The 23,683-nt window shown below is 36.1% G+C and overlaps 1 protein-coding gene across 5 annotated transcripts in view; it reads left to right on the plus strand.

Moving 5' to 3' along the window:
* Positions 1–23,683, plus strand: part of LOC120627998 (copper-transporting ATPase 1) — a 68,515-nt gene that overhangs the window by 21,641 nt on the left and 23,191 nt on the right. For all 5 annotated transcript variants that reach the window (XM_039896157.1, XM_039896161.1, XM_039896159.1 and 2 more), the window contains 8 exons: positions 13,844–13,961; positions 15,040–15,167; positions 17,861–17,991; positions 18,629–18,796; positions 19,191–19,270; positions 20,023–20,140; positions 21,552–21,712; positions 22,878–22,978. In XM_039896157.1, coding sequence (XP_039752091.1) covers positions 13,844–13,961; positions 15,040–15,167; positions 17,861–17,991; positions 18,629–18,796; positions 19,191–19,270; positions 20,023–20,140; positions 21,552–21,712; positions 22,878–22,978 — 1,005 coding nt within the window. The remainder of the gene's footprint in view (positions 1–13,843; positions 13,962–15,039; positions 15,168–17,860; positions 17,992–18,628; positions 18,797–19,190; positions 19,271–20,022; positions 20,141–21,551; positions 21,713–22,877; positions 22,979–23,683) is intronic.

The following is a 23,683-nucleotide window of genomic DNA, read 5'->3' on the forward strand; positions in this document are numbered from 1 at the left end:
CTCCTTTTTTAAAGAACACGTTATTCTGCTGTTATTATTTTCAAAATCCGCGAAACATTCAGATAGTAAAGAAAGTTTGTTAATAAAATTTCATTCAGCTAACGAAATATATTTGTTGTACTACAATCTTACACCGTATGCCGTAAATACGTGCTCGCTACTAGAAAGGCGACTACCTTCAATATCCTGTCAGGTGTTCACGCGCTCTAGTATTCTTTCAATGAAACATTTGTCTTGTGGGAATTTGTACATTTATGAGCGGCCCCGCAAGCAATATAATAAAAAAAAGTGTGTCCGTGTAACCTTTACGCGCGATTGAAGTAAAATTTTTATTATTATTTCACTTATTATTTCACTGCATCAAAAATAATAAATAAACAAGTATATTTAGAGATTTTCAAAAACTTTGCAATTTAAAATATTTTTTAAAACTGTTGAATTTTAATTAACTTTGATATTCACAATTAATCCGTTTGAAAATATTGGAAATAAATAAACCTTATTGATTATGATATTTGCCACTAGCTGGCGTATAAGTCAATAAGGGTGGAGTATATGACATATACTTATGACCCATCCAAATTGTTATTTTTAAATAGCGGATACTACATAGACGTCTGGAGGTGGAGGAGGCCTAGTCGCGCCTAAAGAAGTTTTACTTCAAAAAGTGTTTATCGCTCTCTGCGCTTTCCGAGGCACTCAAATAAGGTGAACGCTCAATTTAAATCTTCGAAGTTGATCACCTGCCTGGTGCCAACATGGGTGCGATGACCCATAACCAAGACGATCGACTGATTCAAGGCAAAATAACTTGGTTGCACTACCCGCATTAAAACATAAACTATTACATTATTATGTTCCGTCCTTTCGCACATATTGTATACGCTGTTTTGTTATTGCTTTTCTGTGTTATGTCCTTTTTGTGGTGTACAATAATAGTATATTCATTCATTCATTCACAATAAGATCTCCTTGCGGATATTCATAAACTTATTAACGCGCCCTTTATTGCAATTTGCAATTGATCTATTAACAATGTAAATATGTAAATCTATGCGTGACATCTAGAGGTCTTTTCGTACATGTAAATTGTCTGTCTGTCAGTGTACAAGTAAACAATTAAAATACTGAATATTTACATGAATTACGAGTACGTTGATTCAGTTCCGTTGAATTCAGTTTTAATAATATTATTGTGGTAATTTTTTTTTTGTTTTTGTGTACAACTTAGCCTTTGACTGCAATCTCACCTGTTGGTAAATGACGCAGTTTAAGATGGTAGCGGGCTACCTTGTCATGTCGTGGGAGTTATACCGTAATCGGTGTCTACGTGGCATCGTATCGGAACGCCAAATCATTAGGCGGCACATCTTTGTTGATGAGTCAAATCAGACTAGAAATAATTTAGAAATTATCGATTCCCGATTTGCCCTGCCGTGGATCGAACCCAAGACTACTGTAGGATCTGCTAATAGCGTCCCCTAGTCACTGGCTCGGCAATGCTCACGACCAACTGTCACACGTCTACTCTCGCCAGCAGCTCGGGTAATACTGACGTAGTAACATTGCTGAGGAACACACGAGACAGTGTAATCACATACACTACAACTACACCGCTCACTACTGCGACGGGGAGGTTAGAAAATACTCTATGTAAATATGAATTGTATTAAAATGCCTGCGAAAAACGTTGATAATCCTCAAATAGATCATTCATTATGTATTTCTAACAACGATATTAAATAATAAATCAATCACATTCAAATTGGTGCATCCGCTTCATAAATACGCTGACAGACACACACTACATAAAGCAGTGAAAGTTAGTATCTCCTTCTTTTTATATACGGGATAATTAAGTAAAACGACCCTTTGTACTAGTTCTTTGCAGACTAGGTTTTACGACAATCCAGTGTGATGTGTATAAGACAAACGTTTAGTTAGGTAGATATATAATTTGTAAAAGGGTCATTGAAACTTACTACTACTTTAATGAAATGCATCGTTTTGAGTAAATTCGATGCATCTTATCAGGTTTTTGGCGTCGCATACTGCAACTCACGAATGTTCTACAGTAATTATATTTAATTAGGTTAACATTAAAGTACACAATTTCGAGTGTAAGTGCATTGCTCTCAGTGCGAGTGCAGTTGCTATTGATGACTGCAAACTCTGAAACATGTAACTTCTTTCGAATTTCATAAGATCAAGCTGGGAGTTGTCTGCATGAACAAGTCGACGGCCGACTGGCGCAGTGGGCAGCGACCCTGCTTTCTGAGTCCTAGGCCGTGGGTTCCATTCCCTCAAGTGGAAAATGTCTGTGTGATGAACATGATTGTTTTTCAGTGTCTGGGTATTTATCTGTATATTTTAAGCATTTATATGTATTATATTCATAAAAATATTCAACAGATATCTTAGTACCCATAACACAAGCTACGCTTACTTTGGGGCTAGTTCGCGATTTGCGTATTGTCGTAGTATTTATTATATTATTTTATTCACAAAAATGGTGATGGGTTAAGATTATAGCTCGGAAGGCCGATGAAAGTTCTGCTTCAAAGATGGGCTCCGGAAAACTGCGAAGCGAAAATCACTTCCTTTAATGGTGAAGGGTACCATCGTAGCGGAACCTGCATACCTGAGAGTCTTCTATAATGTTCTCAAAGGCGCGTGATGTCTACATCCACTTGTCCACACTAAGTCCTAATCTAAACTAGGCAAGCGTGTTGTATAACGGCCTAAAACCTTTCTCATACCTAATGAGAAGACTCGTGCCCTGTAATGGGTAAATACCTCCTGATTATGTTGTCGAAGGAGCCCAAGATGGTTGTCTTTTGATTGATGATTTACTTATTAATTTGGGTTCACAAACAACAATACAGTATACATTACACAACGGCATACATAGTGAACTTACACACTGCCGCGTTAACCGCGTAAAACACATATTATAAGAAAATTTTGCTAAGTGGACTTATTTAAAACCTAATAAGACATTATTGCAACAACAATTTTACAAAACGACTAAAAAAAATTAAACTTCGGAAGGAAATCTTATAATTATTCATTTAATCTATTATGACCGCCAATCTTTAACTGTAATAGTAATCGATTAGTATCCGGACTAGGGATGGAGGATAGAAATAATAACTTTCTTCGTAAAAGGGCCATCCATGTCTATTTGTCAAAACTTTCAACTGTGGCGCACTTTCTTAAGCTCGTGCTATTCTCAAAACAAACAGAATTCTCATTTCCCTGAGTCGTCTTATTCCACTCGTCCGTAAGCACGCGCTGCTACCAGCGGGCAGTGTTATGAAAACAAACTTCAAGCGTGCCTAATAAATATGGATTATGGGAATGTTTGAAAATTCCGCCTAAACTAGATCGCTGTCTCGTCATGAACTCAACCGAAGGACATGGGTCTTTTGTAGAGATTTTAACACGCTACGGTTTTGCACAGCTTTATTCCAGCGACTCCCTGCGACTGGTTTGGTGTCATCAGTCCAACTTGGGGGTCCTATACTGCGCTTTACAGTTCGGCGTCGCCGATCTAGCACCTAGGGACAACAATCAACACCGATTCTCCAAGCATTGTGCCCCGCCCAACTATTTCCGCTTAGCAACACACTGAACTATGTTGGTGTTTTTGTTCTTCTATGGATCTTCTTGTTGATTCGATCACATAGAGGCCATAGAGCGACCAGGTTTCGAAACCAAAGTCATCGCTTCGGATCTAGGAACCATAGACAAAGACAAGGCAGCAAGCACAGATTAAAGATGTTGCTTTTCAGACAGGTGTTTGGCGCGAAAACATGTCGCAAAATAACTCGTAGGTTGTATATAGACCATCCATCAAAAATACGAAAATATTTAAAACATTCTATTTAACATAACATCTATACCTAAACTGCCAATTTTACTGAACTGAAATTTTTTTATAAATCTTTACTTCTCCTAATATTACTGATTTTGTTTGAGCGATTTGATTGGTCTTAACCCAGGAGCTACCAGTCTGATTTCTGTACTTTTTTGCGTTATTTAGTACAATAGCTTGAATTAATGAACTGTTCATTTATTTAGAAGAATTACGAGATACACCTATCACATTGGATTCTTTAGGGCATATATACTCTCTTATTTCTTTTACAAGAAAATTAAAAATGAACATCTTTTAAGATAGTATGAAACCCTGTTTGTGCAAGGAGGTAAAATCGGCAAGGCTGATGAATTCCTCTGCATAAACTTATGCAATCTACAGTGTTCTGATTATGTTACCTAACAGTATTTACATAATACGCCTAACACCTTAAATAGATTATTGATTCATCATAACACGAATGTTAAACATCTATTATCTTCTTTAATAAACTAACCCGTATTGAACTTCGAAAGTGACGGGAATGTTTTTAAAATAATACCCACCTGCCTCACCTAGTAACTGTGTTTAAGTTTTCCCGCCATTAATATTTGAACTGCCAAAGGTGACAGTATTACCTTAGACAATAACTTAAAATCCGAACACCAATTGAATCGAATTTGTTGGAGCTTGAACGTAAGTCTTTTAACCGTTTTATTTTAGTAACGTTAAAGTTTTTTCCTTATTAGTTGACCTAGATAGAGACCTTGGCTTGGTCAACTGATTTCGCCATTGGATTCGTCTGATATCATGCTTGTCTACAATGAAAAAAAATGTGCTATTATCTTTAATACCTACCTGAGTTTCTTGTGGCTTTTTTCAGTAGGTACTACCTAAAATTCTAAACCGGTTGCTAGTTCAACGAATGACGATTTCAGAATGTAGCACTATATACCTTAAAGGTATTGATTGCAGTATTTAGTCAGACTCTGATGATGATGAATCTTTGATTGCGCTTACTACAAGTTGATCCCAAACTGAAATCTAACCTGGTAGTAACTGATGATGTAGTCTTACATGTAAGCGGGATAATCTGTAAGGGGTTTGGCAGTTATATTAAACACATCGTCGGCTTCGTACCGAAACGCTGAATTGTTTCATGGCACGTCTTTCTACATTGCTACGAACGAATGATCAAACCCTTGACCAGACCTGACCATAATATCCAAAAGTTATAAATTCCAGAGTATCCCACTTTTAAGATATTGGTATTAATAGCACATACCACGGCGCCAGAGAGGTCGACGAAGTGATTGTTTTATTGCTCGCTATAACATTATAAACTTCGTAAAGGTAAATAGAGGAAATACCTGTTGATGAAGATATCCGTAAAAATGTATTCAATGAGTCAGTGTGGAAAATCCTTTACCATCACCACAATAAACTTGATTGCATATAATATTATTGACACTCGATTGTTATCTGTCAGCCTGCCAAAAAGTTGTTTCGGTTGCATAAGAAAGAAGCGGAGATGATCAAATGGAAATTAATGGATTCTTATAGACAATTTTTTTCGACAAAATATCGTATGGTTTGTCGTTCACGCGCACATCCGTATGCATAATTTTCCATCGATTATTATTTGTTTTTCTACTTTTAATTGTAAACTAAGCTCAATTAGTTGTTACACCTTTTTTGTACCACTTTGTTGTTAAGATGTATCTTCGTTTCTGATTCGCATCACAAGGATCTGGAATGCCCTTCCAGCTTCCATTTTCCCCAGTACCTACAATATGATTACCTTCAAATCAAAAGTGTATAGGCATCTTCTAGGCAAGCGCCCTCCACCTATCGCTTAGTGGACTCACAAATTGAGATGTTTAGAAACTATAATATACTCTAGACATGCCCAGTGGCACTCCTATTTAAGGGTAATCAAGCGCGTTAAATTTAATCATACTGAACTTCAGCTATGCAGTATACGGTCTACAAAACGATTATACTGCGACTCTATAGGAATTAAAGCGCCTATTTGAAAATCTAAACAATTATTCTTCATTTATGGGCTCTGAAATTCTGATACATACAAGTCTCCCAATGAAGTAGCACAAAGCGCTTCATTGTCTACGAGTTAGCTGTTTGCACACCGCGCTACAGTTTTGCACTCTACCGGAGACCGGGGCACTTACGTCATATGAGTCAGTCTGTATGAAACGAGTTATGTTATTCGTGTCATTAGTGGTTTGTAGTGAGTGCACGCATTTATTCAAACGAGCTTTTATTCAACTAGGTACGTACCTATTTCTCCGTTTTGTTATCTCAGGATAAGAAAGATTATTTTCTCTAAATTTAAGTACCTGACGAGTATAGGCTCAAAAGAGACTATGATGAGATGTTTCTTTTTAACTCTCGACGCAAAAAATGATGGGGTGCTGTGTGTTTGGAGTGTGTTTTTGTGTGTTTTTGTGTGTGTGTGTGTGTGTGTGTGTGTGTGTGTCGGTTAGAGTAGAGTTTTCTTAGGTATGTTTTATGAAAATCAGTCCTCCCTCAATATTGGTATCAAATTAAAGGCATGACTTAAATAAACTATTAGTGAATACTATAAAGTATGATACTAAAATTTAAAGTCAACTTAAATTTAAATGAAAATAATACGTCTTGATTTACACGTGATAAATGGGGTGTTTATAGTAAAAGGGTATCGATACCACGTAAATGATAACTGGGACCATAAATAGGGATTGAAGACTTAGCGTGCTCTCCGAGGCACTGGGGTAACTGGGCCCTTTGCCTAACTTTAGAAAGGCACTGAGAATATCTTAACAGAAAAGCAGTGGGACATACTTACCGTTCGACCAACTAAGTGTTATAGAAACCCGCGGAAGTCGAGCCCAATAATGCAGTCGTGCTCCATTTTGTAAAGCTTACCCCCTAGTTCGCTCGCTGTTTACTTGTTCGCTACAAAAGTATTGATAATATTATGTTATGCCTCCTCTACACCATCGGCAATGATGGACAAGTAAGTACAAGCAATCAGGAACGTGTGAAGGGCATTAATGCAATCGAGTATAACCGACACAGTGTCGATTTTTCGGACTACCGAAAAAGTCCGCTTTCTGTGGTCTTACATCTTGACCGATGATGTGGGCAAGGAATTATAAACTCAATAATCGTGAGCTGCATGCAGTACTTTCGACTCTGTTGTAACGCCAGTCGGTGGCTACGTAACTAAATTTAATGTGGTCTTATCTCAATCGAGAGTCACCGCAACAGCGGCCGCAGTCCGTTTTCCTGCATAACTAACATTAATAATTAATATTTTCTGTCCATTTAAAGCTAATATTTTTTGCTAATTCTGTCGCACACAATACATTAAACTAAACGAGTTTGATAGTTCTTAAAATAGTGCTATTCTTTTTCACGGCTAACATTGTGAAAAGGATTGCACTACTATGCATAGAACTGCCAATTTAGTTTAGATTTAACGTTTATGGACAACCGAATAAATCTCAGTGTTGCATTGAGAGCAGAATATAGGTACTATTTTTATTTATCAGAACGACATAATAATGAATATTAAATTATGAAATGTTGATGTTTCTTCTCGGTACACTCTCTTCGGAACCTTTGTAGTCACTTAAATGCATAAAACAAATGAATTTAAATAATAATTGGATATTACTTATAATCGAATAAGTAGGTTATACTTTATAAAGACAGTTCAGTAGGTCTAAGCTGCATATTGCCAATAAATAGGTTCCGACTAAGCTGAATGTGCGAATAAAAATGTAACCAAAACACTGGTAACCTCCCTCGAACCGTTTGAAACATCATGAAGATGAATTGATCTGTCAAGCTTCAAACTAGAAACTATCCGTTACTTATAATTCGCTAGAAATCTTGTTTTACAGACCGCATAACGATTTTTTTCGTTTATGCTTCTATTTCCAATTTGATCCTCGAAAACTGTCCACGTTTACGAAATTTGCACTAAGGGTAAAGAGTATGACCTTGCTTTCGGATTTGTTAATCGAGTTGTTGTACTAAATAAAACGTTATGCTCGTGTGAATGCATGGGAGTACTTTATATTATGAGAATTCGTAACGTTTTTAACTTTCTTTTACATTAAGGTACAAGAAATTTTCTTATTATACGAATAAATGTATATACATATATATCTATATATATATATATACTACGTACATATTGCTAAAATCAAAAAATTCTAAATTTACTTATGTCAAGTAGACCTATTTTATAAGCACTTTTAAAATTCAAGTCAGTTTGTTTTAAAATATGATAATTAGGCTTAATTTACTATACTCCGCGAAAAGCAGAAGAATCTGTATGGTGAAATTTATGAAATTTAGATTTTCGGCAAATAAAATATCATGGAATTCCGCAAAGTAACGTTTGCTTCTATCCAATAGTTTGTTTTTAAATCTTTTTGACACACCGGCTCGGAAGGCAGATTCTATCGAGAAGAGCCGGCAAAAAACTCAGCAGATTGCTCTTTTTCAACATCATTTTACAGTTTACAATCCTAATTTTCCTATCTTGTGAGAGATGAGAGCGTATCGGTCTACTTCCAAGCTGCCTTGTCATTAAGAAATTCATCAATAGTATAGTAACCATGATTTATTAAATTTGTTTTCACACATTGTTTAAACGTATGCATTGATAGATCCAAAATTACTTTAGGAATCAGAATATTATAAAAATCTCTAAAAAAAGTCTCTCGTATTTAAAAGACTCAATCCATCTAATGACTTATGAACCTTTCGCAGACGATAAGCAGATGTCACAAATTTATATCCCTTTCATGTAAGTCGGTAGTTTATATCCACATTTCGTTTACACGACTTTTTATTTACAAATACTGTATAATACTTATAACATTACTTATCAGTTAAAGGTCTCGGATTTATCTTAGCTGATTTAACGCTTTGTCTATCAATCAATCAAATGAAACGTCAGTCAACAGTCAGAAACCTTATTTCCTTTATTAAACGCGTGCAAACATACTACACACACCATACAAAAAACAAGAATCTTTAATATTAATAAAGATAGAAAGAAGGTAAATTGTTTATTTCTGCCAACATTGCTCAAAAATTTACTTACAATTGCGCAATAATTATTTCTAGGTCTTGAATTTCTATAAGTTATTAGCTAATCATGGAAAATAACGGAGAAAGAAAGAGAGTAATAGTCTTTTAGATACGGTTGATTTTCATTCGAGCGATCTTAAATTCTTAAGCCCAACAAATATTTAGACTTAAAAAACAGCTTGTTGAGATAAACTTCTATTGCCCAACATAATTCTGATAAAATTCAATCGCTATTGACATCGGTGTCTTGATACTTTTCCTCAGACCGCAGCATCGACGACGCGGAGTCACGGCTATGGTCATTAACGATATTACCACAATGCGTGTTCCATCATCTCGCGAATTAACATGAGCTTAGGAAGTCAGAAGGTGTATTCGGTATACGTTTATTTTTTTTCCTGCGCATTATTCAACTGGATTTCGATTTGTGGCTTGTTAATGCGAGCGCGAGTATTCAGAATCGCCAAAAGTCTTCGTTTTTCTGAGATAACTCACGAGGGGGCGAGTACGCTTTGCGACTTGTCTGGAGGTCAGATAACATTTCAATGTCAAGAGAAAAGAGATCGCTTGTTCAGATTGCACTGCCTTTTAGATATTTATGATGCCGTGCTTATAATCGTTTAATGGAATCCATAAAGGCGAAATCCAATCATAATAATTCGCATGTCTCTCCTTTTATTACAGCTTATTTCTCCGATTTAGCACATAAAATTATTAACTTAGCTACATGATCATTATAACACATTACCAGCCCACTACAGGGAACGAGTCTCCCCTGAAAATGAGAAGTCCACCAAGCTGGCCAAGTGCGGATGGGGTTTCGTCCTTTAGAATATTATGGATATCTCTCAGGCATGCCTGCGGTCAGATGGATTCCTTCACTGCTAAAGCAAGTAATATTGAATTAGCGCAGGTTTTCAAGTTCGGTCCACGAAAGGGAGGCGGAAGTTCTATCTGGCTATAATAGCGTTTGATAACGCTTTCTTAATTCGCTACTAGATATTTAGTTCGAATGCCCAAGGGAAATCACTAAAATATATAAATAGCATCACCTTATGATACGAGTATTTTAGGTGGTGGAATATTTTTAACTTATGTCCACGCGTCATAGCGTGATATTGTAAATCGGGCTGATAGTATAGACAAGCAAATTCTTTTTATATATAAAACTAAATTTTTATTAGCTTTTTTAATATACGAATTTATACCTACCTCAGTAGGTATAAATAAAGCTAGTATACGTGCCAAAGCAGACGTGTCTAGAACAATCGAAATAGGTTGAAGGTTTACTATTAAAGGAGACAGAACAAAACCGTTTTATTTATTAGTTTTTATTTTCTTATCTCAACGTTGGGTTAAATATGATATATATGGTGCCCTGTAAATAAATAAATAAATAAATATACTACGACAATACACACATCGCCACCTAGCCCCAAAGTAAGCGTAGCTTGTGTTATGGGTACTAAGATGACTGATGAATATTTTGCACGCCTCATAAGCGAAGCGTTGAGGTTGTGCTCTACTCTCGACATTTCAAAAAAAGCAGTTTTCTCGAAACTGAAATTGATTTTTGTTATTTATATTGCACTTACAGGTTAATTTGAGTACACTAATATCAAGTCAAATAATTTGTCAGGCACATAAAATACATTTCAATAACAATTTTTTTGTTTAACATAGTAAATAATAACATTAAACATAATCTTTTCTGGACGTCCGTGTATGGACGGGTGTATGTGGCATCAAAATTGGTCGAAAAATGATCGTATCGGAATAATTTTTTTTTAATTATCTAAAGTAACACACGACATAATTTCTTAGTTAATATGTGCGTTCAATTCACTGTCGTTAAATTTCCAAGTAATTATTCTAGCTAATATTAATTGTAACTTTCAATGTGCAATCATTATGACATTCCCGTGTCTTGTTTACAAAAATGAATAATAATTAATATGAAAAAAAAAAATTGTAATGAGCATTGAAAGTTTCAGTTAAAAAAATTTCACAGAAAGTCACACACCATTTGTTACACAAGCGTCCTCAAGTAGTACACTGTTCTTATACTCCTGGCAAAGTTTTTCAATTTACCACGCAAGCGGAACCGCGCGTAAAAGCTAGTAAGGAATATTAACGATCGGCCATAAGATACCATAGTCATAGGGCTCAAGCGTGCCAACCGTGCGTTGTTTGTCACGTTTTAAAGTGTTATGGTGCTCCCACATTGCCGTTAGAAAATGTTTAATAACGTTAGTAAACATTTGTTAGCAAACATTTAATCACAAATAAATTTTCATGTTAGAAAATGTTTAGTAATGTTAGTAAACATTTTATAACAAAACAAATTATAACAAAATAAAACATGTGTTATCTTTTGTTTGTAAACATTTTAATATCTAATTCAATACCTAAATCCTTGAGATAGTCTGTGGCACTATATTTTCCTCTAGCTTTTAGCGTTTGGCGCATCCAATAAGAGCGCTTTTTCTTCTTTTTTAAACAAAAAATAAAAGCTATTCCAATGAGCAAATCTTCTTCCATTTTCGTGTAGACGTCCTCAGCCCTCAGAAGGCGAAACCAAACTGCGAGCCAATACTAGATGTTATAAAATGTTTAAACATTTTCCATCAATGTAGGAGCACTTATAACATGTAACAGTTTCTAACAAAGTGCAACAATTGTTAACATTTGTTAGTAAATGTTTTGGTGTTATAAAATGTTTACAAACATTTTATAACGGCAATGTGGGAGCACCATATGTGGAAATTGTGTATTTTATTTATGAGCAGATTTTTAAGTGTTACCTATTTTGTTTATGATAATTTTATAAAAACAATTTGCAACAATGGGATGCACTAGCGTTAGTCGCCATTATAGTATCCAAATAGTTTTATTCGGCTTTCAAAATTAAACTTTGCATGGGCGATTTTCTCAGGCGAACTTTGCATGGGCCCGGAGCAATGTCCTTTACTATCAATGAAAAGCGGCCTGTCAACCGATACAATCGATAACAAGTAATAAAACCGAATATTTTAATAAACCCACGACGGAGATTATCTTTAAGTAGGTACTCTCCTGCTCATCATAAGATTCCGATCGTTGTTTCTGTGGCAACTTCTCATCAATATCACGTCAATATCGGGCTCATTTTCTTCATTCTCTTTCATCCCTTATCCCGTAGGAACCCTATAGTTTTTAAAATAATAATAGTTTTAATATTAACCTGTAATATTAGCTAGTATTCTTAATAGCTTAGTATACTAAATGTCACTTATCCATTGTAATCTCTGTAATGCGCATAAATAACATACGATGCGTTAATAACATATACGACGGACACACAAAAATGTGAAAAAATCAGTGTATAATCTCGAACGATATTTAAGCTTCTCCTGATTAAAGTTAAACAAAAATATCAATGTATGACTGACAGTTTCATTAAAAGTAATCAACCCACCATTTCACTCTCTGTGTGTAGAATTTCTATATCCTTCTTAGTGGATTCCTACACCTTATAAAGGAACCTCCAAAATTCATTCATGACTATGCGATTAAGGCTGTGCGTTGATTTTTTTTTGGCGTATTTCATTTCTTATTTAACCCCCTCGAATTTTAATAAACTGTGATACATATATTATTCCTTAATTTTATTTTAAGAGCCAAAATACCTAGTTTCATGGCTATATCGTGAAAAATAACAGAGTTTCATACAAACTTTAGACTCTATTTAACCCCCTTGATTTTTAAAAAATCGGCTAAGTTTTTAACCCCAGCGATTAAGGCTCACATTGATTAGAAGTTAGTCAGGATTTTTAATTTTATATATATAGAAATATAACCGATTTTTACTGCACGATAGCTCCATGATTTGATGACTTGAATCACGAAATGATTTGAAATCACGGAGCTATCATAACCAAACGTAGATATATCATTAAATATTTATTTATGTAAACAAACTTTGGTTCTGATCATATTCTCTTCGGGTTAGTATTTACTGTTCGATATGAACGATAAGGGCAGCGGGGTAGATAATCATTTGGACAGTTATAAATGGCAGCTGATAAAAATATCAAACCAAAGATATTTTTGTGGTAATGTCAACACAAAACGTAGGTACGTGGTGGTGCTTCACGCATAAGTTTGTGGCTTATGAATACAATTACTTTCCTTTCTTATCTTCTCTATCTATAAATTTCCAGAAGAAGTTCTAATACAGACTTGACTTTGCACAAGTCACTGTAAGGTGGCCCTAGTTAGAATGGAAAATTTTATTGAAGTAGAGTAACTTATTTACTAAAAAAAATTCATCTTCAACATCTCCATCACTTTAACCTATTGTCAGACGTATGTAGATCTTAGGGATCTTAGGGAGTTTCAAAGTCTACGGTCCCGGGGCACTCGTTTTCAGTGGCTCCCAGCGACTCGCTTTATGTCGTGCGCTGCGTTAACCGGTGCGGGGTCGCCATTCCAGGACCTAGTTTTGAAAAAAGTTTTATTCATAGAGTATTAAAGACTTCAGAAGGATTGGTTAGAAGCAGGCGTTACCTTGCGGAATTCCATGATTTATTATGAAAATTAAGCTTAATTTGCTATACTCCGCGAAAATCAGGAGAATCTTCATGCTGCATCTCCAACCCTTTCTACAATCTTGTTAACTGTACAATAAATAGTTTTTAACAATTATTCATTGCCAATTCATCATCTTCTGAGGATCGCTTCGAAACGCGCGTCTTTAATTTTCATAACTTCAGAAGGCGATTTATTTGGAGCAAAACATATAAATATTCACCTTTTAGTGTAAGATAAAGTTTTAGGATTTCTAATAATTGTAATATATAAACTATAGCGGGTGTTTGTGTTTGTCTGCAGGGAGTCTGCCCCGGAGCTGGTGGCGGTGCGGGTGCCGATCAATGGCATGACCTGCCAGTCCTGCGTGCGGAGCATCGAGGGGTCCGTGCGCGAGCTCTCCGGAATACATCACGTAAAGGTGAGGATCCGCGCACCTTTCTCTGCCCCCGCTCTCAAGCAGATCAACCGATAAAGAGAGCTTCTAATCGATAAGGCCACCTTTTGCACGCCTCATAAGCGAAGCGTTGAGGTGGGTATTACTGTCAGTTTACGCACACCGAGTGATTCTCCAACTTAAAATGTCACTTTTTTATTCTTTATTGCTAATATAAATTGCTTTATTCTTATAAGTGAATAGATAAATGTTCAGAAAAAGAACTATTTTTAACACTCATGATATTTTTAAATCTCTTCTTATTATTTAAACTAATTAAAATATGGTTTAAAACGATAACGAGCGAAATACTTCTCTTATCGAGTTGTTTTTTTTTATAGGCTTCAGCATTATGAGGGATAGAAGCCTATTACTTCTCACGGTATAATTAGATGTAGTTTAATTATTATTTAATAAATACTTTTACAAATTTACAAATAATTTCAATTTTATTGTAATGAATGAGATTATGAGGCGTGCACTTTTGGATTTTCCAACTATTTAACAACTATCTCTCTATTCGTCCTTTGTTTTCCTAACTGTGTAGTAGTGTACAAATAAACAGTTTAAATAAATCAATAACTAACCGATTCCAATGTAATTTTTAGTCGCAATGATTTTCAGCTATGCTTGATAAATATGTATTTAGCCATTTGACGGATATCACCTCTATGTTTCTTCTAGTTGTAGTGATAATCTTCTTGGCTTAGGTAAACCTAAACCTGCCTTAGACTTACCAATTACAAAGTCCACCTTGTGAGGGCTTGACCAATGAGGTAGACAGACGACATAAAGCGATTCGCTGGGAGCTTTTGTAAGCAGGACCGTTGATTTGAGAACTCTCTACAAAAAGACATGTCCAGCTGTGGACGGCAATCGGTTGAAGTTATGATGACGATGCAACCTGCCTTGTGTTAAACCAGAATATATACATTCTAGGTAAGTGTATGATAGGTTCGCTGTTTATGATCTGCGTCAATTTTAGTCAAAGTTTTTTTTCTTTTATGAAGACTTCCCATAACGTATCGGCTACCACGTAATGACGGTTTTCATGTATTCCCAGGTGGAGCTGTCAGAACACGCGGGCTACTTCAGATATGACCCGCGAACGTGCTCCGTGGAGATCATTCGGTCTCATATAGAAGATATGGGGTTCGAAGCTCCAACGGATAGCACAGACGACGAGACCAGGTTTGTCTATATATATACTCTCCGCTTTTATCCGACTTAAAAAAGCGCTCAATTTAATTTGCTATAAAAGAAGCTAAAACCAGATTCTGTTATAATAGCTAGGCAGAAGTTAGGCACTATCCATACCATCAATGCTAATATTATAAATTACGCCCTAACTTAGCGGTCAATTGACTTGATTTGTAGCATACAGTTAGTTGAAAGGATTGCGAGTAACAAGGCCTACTTTTATCCCAGGAAAAAAAACGGTTCCCATTTGTAAAAAAGCGGACAAAGAACGGGTAAAAGCTAATAAAAATAAATAGATCTAGTAATGTACGTATATGTACAAGAATATTATAAATTTGAAATGCATATAATTTTTTTTAGAACCGACAGAATTTTAACCTGCGACTCTCTGGCAGTCGCAGTCTTTAACCAATAACCAAGCTACGGCTCTCCAACTGCCGATGAAGAAATTAGTATATGCCTTTTATATTAGTCTTATAGCGACTGTAGCTTCATCTAGTAGGAAATACATTTTTATATGCATTTTAAATTTATTTAATTGATATTTCCTCCAAGTGTAGGTGAAAACACTAATAATAGATATAAAATTATAAATAATACAAGAATTATTATTAACCTTGATCATCTTGTGTGATGAGTTGATTTTTTGCAAACAAAACTTATGAACATCATAAGTTTTGTTTGACCGAATATAATTGGATACAAGATATGTTTTCGCCATGGTCTACGCTAGGTATATTTATATAATTAATGAGGCACATGAATAATAGTGATTTAATCTAACCTAGCTTTAGCTTTCAGTTGTTAATAAATATAGGAAAGGAATGCGAAAATCGTTATTTGCTGCTATCCGCTCATTCACATAGGGTTTTAATAAAAACTTGATTTATCCAATTACCCTTGGACATAATATAAAATATTTACTTATTTGTTATAAAATTGTTTGTATTGCATAGCACACAAATCTTCTAAAAAACTTACTCAAACAAAAAACAAAAATCTTAAGAATTGAGCATTGTAAAGTTTATCTGAAAGTTGTGCATAGAGAGATTGTTTTAAGGATCTGTGATATGTTAAATATATATAAATTAGCTTAGTAATGTTTATACTGGAGGAGGAGGAAAAAACATCGAGCGTACATACGTGTGAACAAAATAATCAATAAGATAAGAAAATAATGCTCGTATACGTGCAGTAGGACCACACCATTTTATCACGTTTATTGTGCTTATACTTAGCTCGGTCGTTTAAAGAATGCTTTGAAGTGGCGCTGCTTTACCATGGGTCAAATATTTTTATTGTTTATATGCATGCTAGCAGTTGACTATTTATCGTTAAAAACAATACTTATCATGGTATCTGAAAATTATATCTGTCATTAGTAACGCCTGCTGCTATCCAATCATATTTTTCAAAATTCATACTGCGCTTTTACAAGGTTAAGCCAACTTTTTTGACCAACTGGCAGACGTAGGAAACGCCTTCTTAAAGCAAAGGCACGATTTTATTACTGCCTGTCACATTTTAATCTGTTAACATCAATATTTCTTAACTACCTAATCCATCAGTCGAGTACATAGAGCTGTATTGTTTATTTTTTCTTACCTGTTTTATAATGTACACAATCTTTTCGTTAATTTTTAGTAAAAAGTTAATTTATAAATTATTAAGAAAATAATAAAAACAAACTTAGATATAGAAAATATGTTGTTCTCATTTATTTAATTACATTTGTTTTTTTATTATGAAATCATAATTTACACTAAAAAGTAACGAAAGATAAAAATACTACCACCTATATAATAGGTACGACAGGTAAGAAAAATAGACTTTGGAGCTGCAGATATCTATTTTACAACATCGTGGTATTATTTTATTATCGTTTATCAGACATGCGCATTTATGTGCCAGTAACCACTGAGCAAACCAAAGGCTTATTGTTCTCATAAATTGTTAGAGAATTGTGCTAATACATGTGAAATAACAAAATTGTATTAATTATTATAAAAACGGATGACGTCTTAAGATAGGTTTACTTTTTTTTAATTCAATAACTCGGACTTTTTTATTAAGGAGAGTTCAACGCACAAACTAAAGTCTATATTTTCTTTCCTGTCTTAAAATGTAAACATAGTGTTCGTTACTTTTCAGCTTAAAGGTTTTTTTTTTAAATTGTTAAGAAAGTAATAAAAGTACACTAAAAACTTCCTTTTATCTGTTTTTATTTATTTTATTAAAAGTAATGGAAAGATTTTGTATACACTATAAATCAAGTTAGAATTTTTTCACTATACAGTTTGAGGATTTCCCATTTCCATTGGATCGTGTCATCAGATCTTAAATTTCGTATTCCGAGAGTTACACTTGCATACAATGATATTTTTATCCGCCACTCAACATTAAAAAGAGATTTTTGTACAATTGAATCAATTAAATCACCGGAATATGAGCTTGCAGAATTTGACAATTGAAAGTGTACATTGGCAATCATTTTTTTGAAAAACTAAAATAGCTTACTTCAGGGTGTCGGTTTTTCGTGACGCGCACAATGGCGCGCGCATCTTTAAATTTACTCTCATCATTTTCCCATAACGCGCCAAAAGAAGTATAACTTTAAAGAGCACGTTTCAAATATATACCCTACATAAAATATGATTGCTCATGTATCTGCCTGTTGTTTCCAGGAATCTCCTTCCCCGCGAAATACCCACCGACCTCCTGATCGACATGACGGCGTCGGGTCCGCCCGGTGACAGCACCGCGCTCATCGCAGTGGTGGGCATGACCTGCCAATCCTGCGTCAACACTATCGAAGGTGAGCAATGTACTGGTGTAACCCGCAGACCTCCCAATTGAGAGTACGCGGAACTCCGGATCGCCCAGTGAGCGAACTGCAATCGGCTCTACATGACTTCTTTTATTCTTGGAAACGCAGCTATTAAGGACTCCAGGGTCACGTTGACTGTTACCGATCCATTGTAACAGAACTAGTCCGGGGTAGTACTGCCGCCAAGCTTATTTCTACCGCAAAATGGCATTGCTGTGTTCTTGTCTGAAGGGTGTGGTTGCCGATGTGAGGTGATAGCGCAGTGGGTAGGAGCTCGACTTCACTTTCGGGAGGCCGAGTTCGAATCCAGGCACCTTTAACTTTTCTAAGTTATGTGCGTTTTAAGTTATGATAAAAATATCACTAGCTTCGACGGTGAAGGAAAACATCGTGAGGAAGCCTGCATGCCTCATAGTTCTCCATGATGTTCTCAAAGGCATGTGGAGTCCTCCGATCCGCACTGGGCCAGCGTGGTGGACTACGGCCTTAACCGTTCTCATTGTGATGATGATGAAGCCTGGTACGCCACTTATTACTATTAAAAAAAGCATAGAAAACCGAAAAACAAGCACAAAACAATGTTACATTATTGAGGTGTGAGTACTAGGGAATCATGAATTGACAGGTAGTCTGAAGGGGATGGCGGGCGTGTCGGCGGCGACCGTCAGCCTGGCGGACGGCACGGCGCTGGTGCGGTTCGACCCCGCGGCCGCCAGCGCGCCTCAGCTGGCCGACGCGATCTACTCGCTCGGCTTCGACGTCAACGTCGTCAGCGTGGACGACGCTCCCACAGGTAAGCGCATCCACGTCCACTTACCATTTTCTAAATATAAGCTTGTAGTGCAGTCTACTGGGCTGCATAAAATTTGTAATTCCTTTAAGAGTAATCGTATTTCATTTTATAACAAATTACAAGATGAGATGTCTCTGAATAAGTTCAAAGTTTATATAAATCTTAAGCTTACAGAAAAATCTTATTATAATATTAAGCATTGCATCTACACTAATGTATGATAAAAAAGCTTGGGTATGAATTGCTCTTACATCATATTTACAAGTTGAATCAGTCGATTCCATTTCGGGGCAATTAGTATAATAATTTCTAAATACCTTATCTGGTGTGTGGATTCTGCCGTAACTACCAAGACGTACTGGTTCTAACAGTGAGATTGTATAAATTGTTTCAGATGTAGCACAAGTTAAAAGCGAGCAAGGTTCGGGTGATAGAATCAAAATCTCTCCCGCGAAGAGTAAAACACAAGCTAACGTAAGTACATCCACCCATACCTGTGGCGGTCTCCACATTGCCTAAATAGATGGCGCCACAAATCTCCTGTATCGCATTAGCGAAGTTTTCACAAATAATGACCATGTACAACTTCGAAAGCACGAACAACGGCTCGCATAAGATCATCCTATTGTTTCGGTCGAGCGTATCACCCGTTCCCGTATATACACGCTGTCTGTGCCTACGCGGCATTTCGGCATTACCGAAATCGTTTGGCGGCTCGTCTATGTCAGTCGGATATCTAACCACGGCCGAAACCTCTAAATGGCTTGACTGGTGATTGTTCGTAAACTTACAAAACACCTCGAACGACTCCGGAAACAATCTGGAAGAAATAGAAAAAACATGTCCCTAATTATTTTAACCGTTTATTTTTATATTATACTAGCTGTCCCAGCGAACTTCGTAACTCGGATAATTTTTTTTAAACATTTTCCAGTGGACCAAAACCCTTGAAACACACAAAAAATTCGAAATCGGTCCACCCGTCTAGTTCAGTTCAGTGACATACACACGCACACAAGGAATAAATATATATATATATAAAGACTAGCTGACCCCAGCGCCATCTGTCAGGCTAATTTGTAAATCTAAACCATCCAGGGTGCCACCCTAACGTATACCAAAAAATTCATTTAAATCGATCCAGCCTTCTAGGAGGAGTTCAGTGACATGCATACGCACACAAGAAATATATATAAAGATATCTATTATATATTATATGTGTTCAGGGCACCTTACCTTCCACGCAAGAGGGGACAGAGATATCTCGATGTACGCTGGAAGTGCGCGGTATGACTTGCGCGTCGTGCGTCGCCGCTATAGAGAAACATTGTTCCAAAATGCATGGTAAGTGCATAAATAATAAGCGCAGTCATGAACCGATTGCCAGCCCACTGCAGAATTAGAAGGGCTTAGACCACCACGCTGGCCTTGTATTAGTGCACTTCGCACGCCTTTGAGGACGTTATAGAGAACTCTCGGGTATGCAGGTTTGCTCGCGATGTTTTCCTTCACCGTTAAAGTAAGTGATATTTAATTGCTTTAAATTAAAAACGCACATAACTCTCACTCACTTAGAGTTGCGTGTGGGGGGGTCGAACTCGGTTGCTCCGAAAGGGAGGCAGAAGACCTACGGTGCAATCACCGCTATCATTTATTTATTAAACTAATAATAATAGTATACTTTACATAATAATAAACCTTAATTGCAAAACTCAATTTCTACTGCAGGTTCCATTAAATATGTTCTCTTGACTAATGGTTACAACTCCATGACATAATACTGTTAATGGCCGCAAACCTTATGCTGTGCCAATGCAACAATTTTTACCATAATTCTGTGATGTGGAGTAACGATCATTTTTAAATTATCAGCCTGACAAAACCTTCCGTTATAGGTTTTAACTAACGATCATTATTAATATTATTATTTTTTGTTAATGTCATGATCACTTGTTATAGATGTACATATAAGGGAATGTGTTAAATAATATTGCACTAGTTTATTACTGTGTATAGTAAATATGTATATTGTTAGTGTCCTTAATAAATAAATAAATGAATAAACGATCACTCCGGTAAGACAAGTTCTCTATCACTTGCGTGTGCGCATAATTCTGAGCGACTTTTAATATTGTCAGGCTGTACATTTCTGTCTGAATGTTTTAGTCCAGTCATTATAGTAAGTTCACCTCGGAATTCGAGATACCCAGCTGCAAGTCTGTAAATACTTGTATATGGACACCCTAAAAGTTGTCTCAAAACCTACGCACCGTTCACCGTGTGAATTTTTTTTTAAAAACAAATTTTGTAGAGAATTTTGTATTCTACAATATTGATATTAAATACAAATAGCAAAAAAACCCAGAGGAAATGAGATATTTACAAAAAAAAAAGCGCAAAAAAACGATTTTTGTGACCTTTGACCTTGAATTAAATAGTTGCGTACACCCTACCATATGTAGGTTTTGAGACAACTTTTAGGGTGTCAATATACAAGTATTTACAGACTTACAGCTGGGTATCTCGAATTCCGAGATTCTTACCTAATTTAAGCTTAAATTACTGGACTACTTACCGATCAATTTTAAGCTAAATTTAATAGCGCTAAAAACTCACTATATCGCTAAGTTCAGATGTAGGTTTTTATTTTATGATAAAATTCAGCACAACAACCTTATATTTAATTCCTTTAAGTAAAAACTTTTTAAAAATTAATTTGTTTTTGCCAAATTTATTAAATTTCAGTTGTTTTTAGGTGTCCACTCAATAGTTATAGCATTGCTAGCGGCCAAAGCAGAAGTCCGGTACGAGCCGGCGAAGATTTCGGCCTCAGCCATCGCAGAGTCAATCACCGATTTAGGCTTCCCCTCAGAACTGATCAGCGATAGCGGAGCGCCGAAAGATTTGACTATATTGGTACGTATTTACCGAGAATGGTTTTATTTTAATCGCCAATTTTCGTTATAGTAATAATTGTCACAATAATAATTATGGGCAACAGAAGGCACCAGAGCGCGCGGTAGGTCACCCATGCGATGGACCGATCAGATCAAATCTGCAGTCGGAGGTCCCTTGCATGAATGTACCAGAGTTTCTGCAAATATGGACAAGTGACGGATCGTGAGGCGAGTAACAACTGCCCCAAACAATGTCCCACCGTGATGACCACTCTGGCAACAGTGTTACGACAAAGAGGAAGAATAATTGACGGACAGCTCAGATGCCCCATCTGATGGTTAAAGGAATCGCCTATTAACAGAGCAACACTTTGCACGGTATGCAAGAAACACTTCCTGCTACGTGCCACCCTGTATCCATCCACCTAGGTGAGAGGTGTAGGTGTTTAGCCTGTAATTACGCCGGAAACCACGCTCTTAAGACCCGAACACAGCGTTCAAACAATGTTGCTTAGCGACAGACATAAGTATAGTAGTAGTATTTCCCCGGACGAGCTCTGTCACAAAAAGCTCTACTACGCCCATCCGGCTAGTTTTTGTTACTTTGATTATAATCAAATTAGCGAATCGGAATTCACCTGGATCATAACCCAATTGATAACGATGATTGGCTTTTTTGCAGCCCGGACAAAATGTATTGCTTTTTCACTTATTGATAACTTTGTGCGACTATTTTATTTATCCGTTGATATGATCAAATTTTGAGGAAAATTGTTTAGTGAAAAAGTATCGGGGCCTTATTTAATAACGTGGCATAACGTTGGAATAGTTATGCAGTGTTTGTCACACTTCAATTGTCTGCGTAAGAAATTATTCCCACATAATGCCAGTTTTTAAAGGATAAATCAATCAATTTGAATAAGATTTTCGCATAACTTAAAATAAATCACGTTCTAGCTCCAAAGTAAGCGTAGCTTGTGTTATGGTTAATATAACTGATGAATATTTTTATGAATGAAATAGTTCCTTATAAAATACAAATAGACACTGTTAAACATTCATGTTCATCACACAAACATTTACCAGTTTTGGGGAAAATAACTTATGGTTAAAAATTATGTTTTTATTTTTTTCACTATGCTATTGTTTCCTTGGCCGATTTTGATAAAGGCGTGTTGTTTCAGATAAAAGGCATGACCTGCGCGTCGTGCGTCAACAAAATTGAAAAGACTGTACTTAAACTTAACGGTGTAGTTTCCTGCTCGATCGCGCTCACTACATCAAAGTGAGCACAATTTATTTTACAATTATATCCGAAGCTCTTCCAACGTCAAAGCAGTTACTTACGTCATTCGAACACTATGCTATCGATAATGAATGATAAGAACAATCATTTCTATAGTCTCACGCACTCGCTGTAGGGTGTTTCCTTGTGCACCCAAATTTTTTGTTCTTTTCTTCAATAGGAGTAATACAATTTATAACAATTATTTGAAATTATAACCATTTGCCTTAATCGAACAATAGTGATACATTTTATGGCTGGTGACCTAGTAACCCTCAATGACTAGCCTGTTATATGTTACTAATTGTACCCGCGACTTTGCCTGCGTGTATAGTATATTTAACTTCTCTACTAATTTTATAAATGCGCGAAGAAGGATAAACCAACAAAATGCTTTGATGGGGCTTTATGCCCCTTTTAGATAATGGTTAACATGTAAAACTAATCTATCTTCACATTTACATAGTTACTAAGTTTTCGGGATGTCAATTAAGTAGTCTATATTATATTCTATTTGGAACTGCGCATTTTTACCCCATAAAAACTACTCTCGTGGCCCTAAATTATATGGACCATGGACTGTAAAAATTTTGTATGTAGGTACGCATCAAACGTGCCTATTTGAATAATCAGAACAATTCTGGCCTTGAATTTCATGAATCCATTGCTTTTTTGCTGGGTGACCGAAGTACAAATATTAGTAGC

This window comes from Pararge aegeria, chromosome 12, assembly GCF_905163445.1.
Source record: "Pararge aegeria chromosome 12, ilParAegt1.1, whole genome shotgun sequence".
Taxonomy (NCBI): domain Eukaryota; kingdom Metazoa; phylum Arthropoda; class Insecta; order Lepidoptera; family Nymphalidae; genus Pararge; species Pararge aegeria.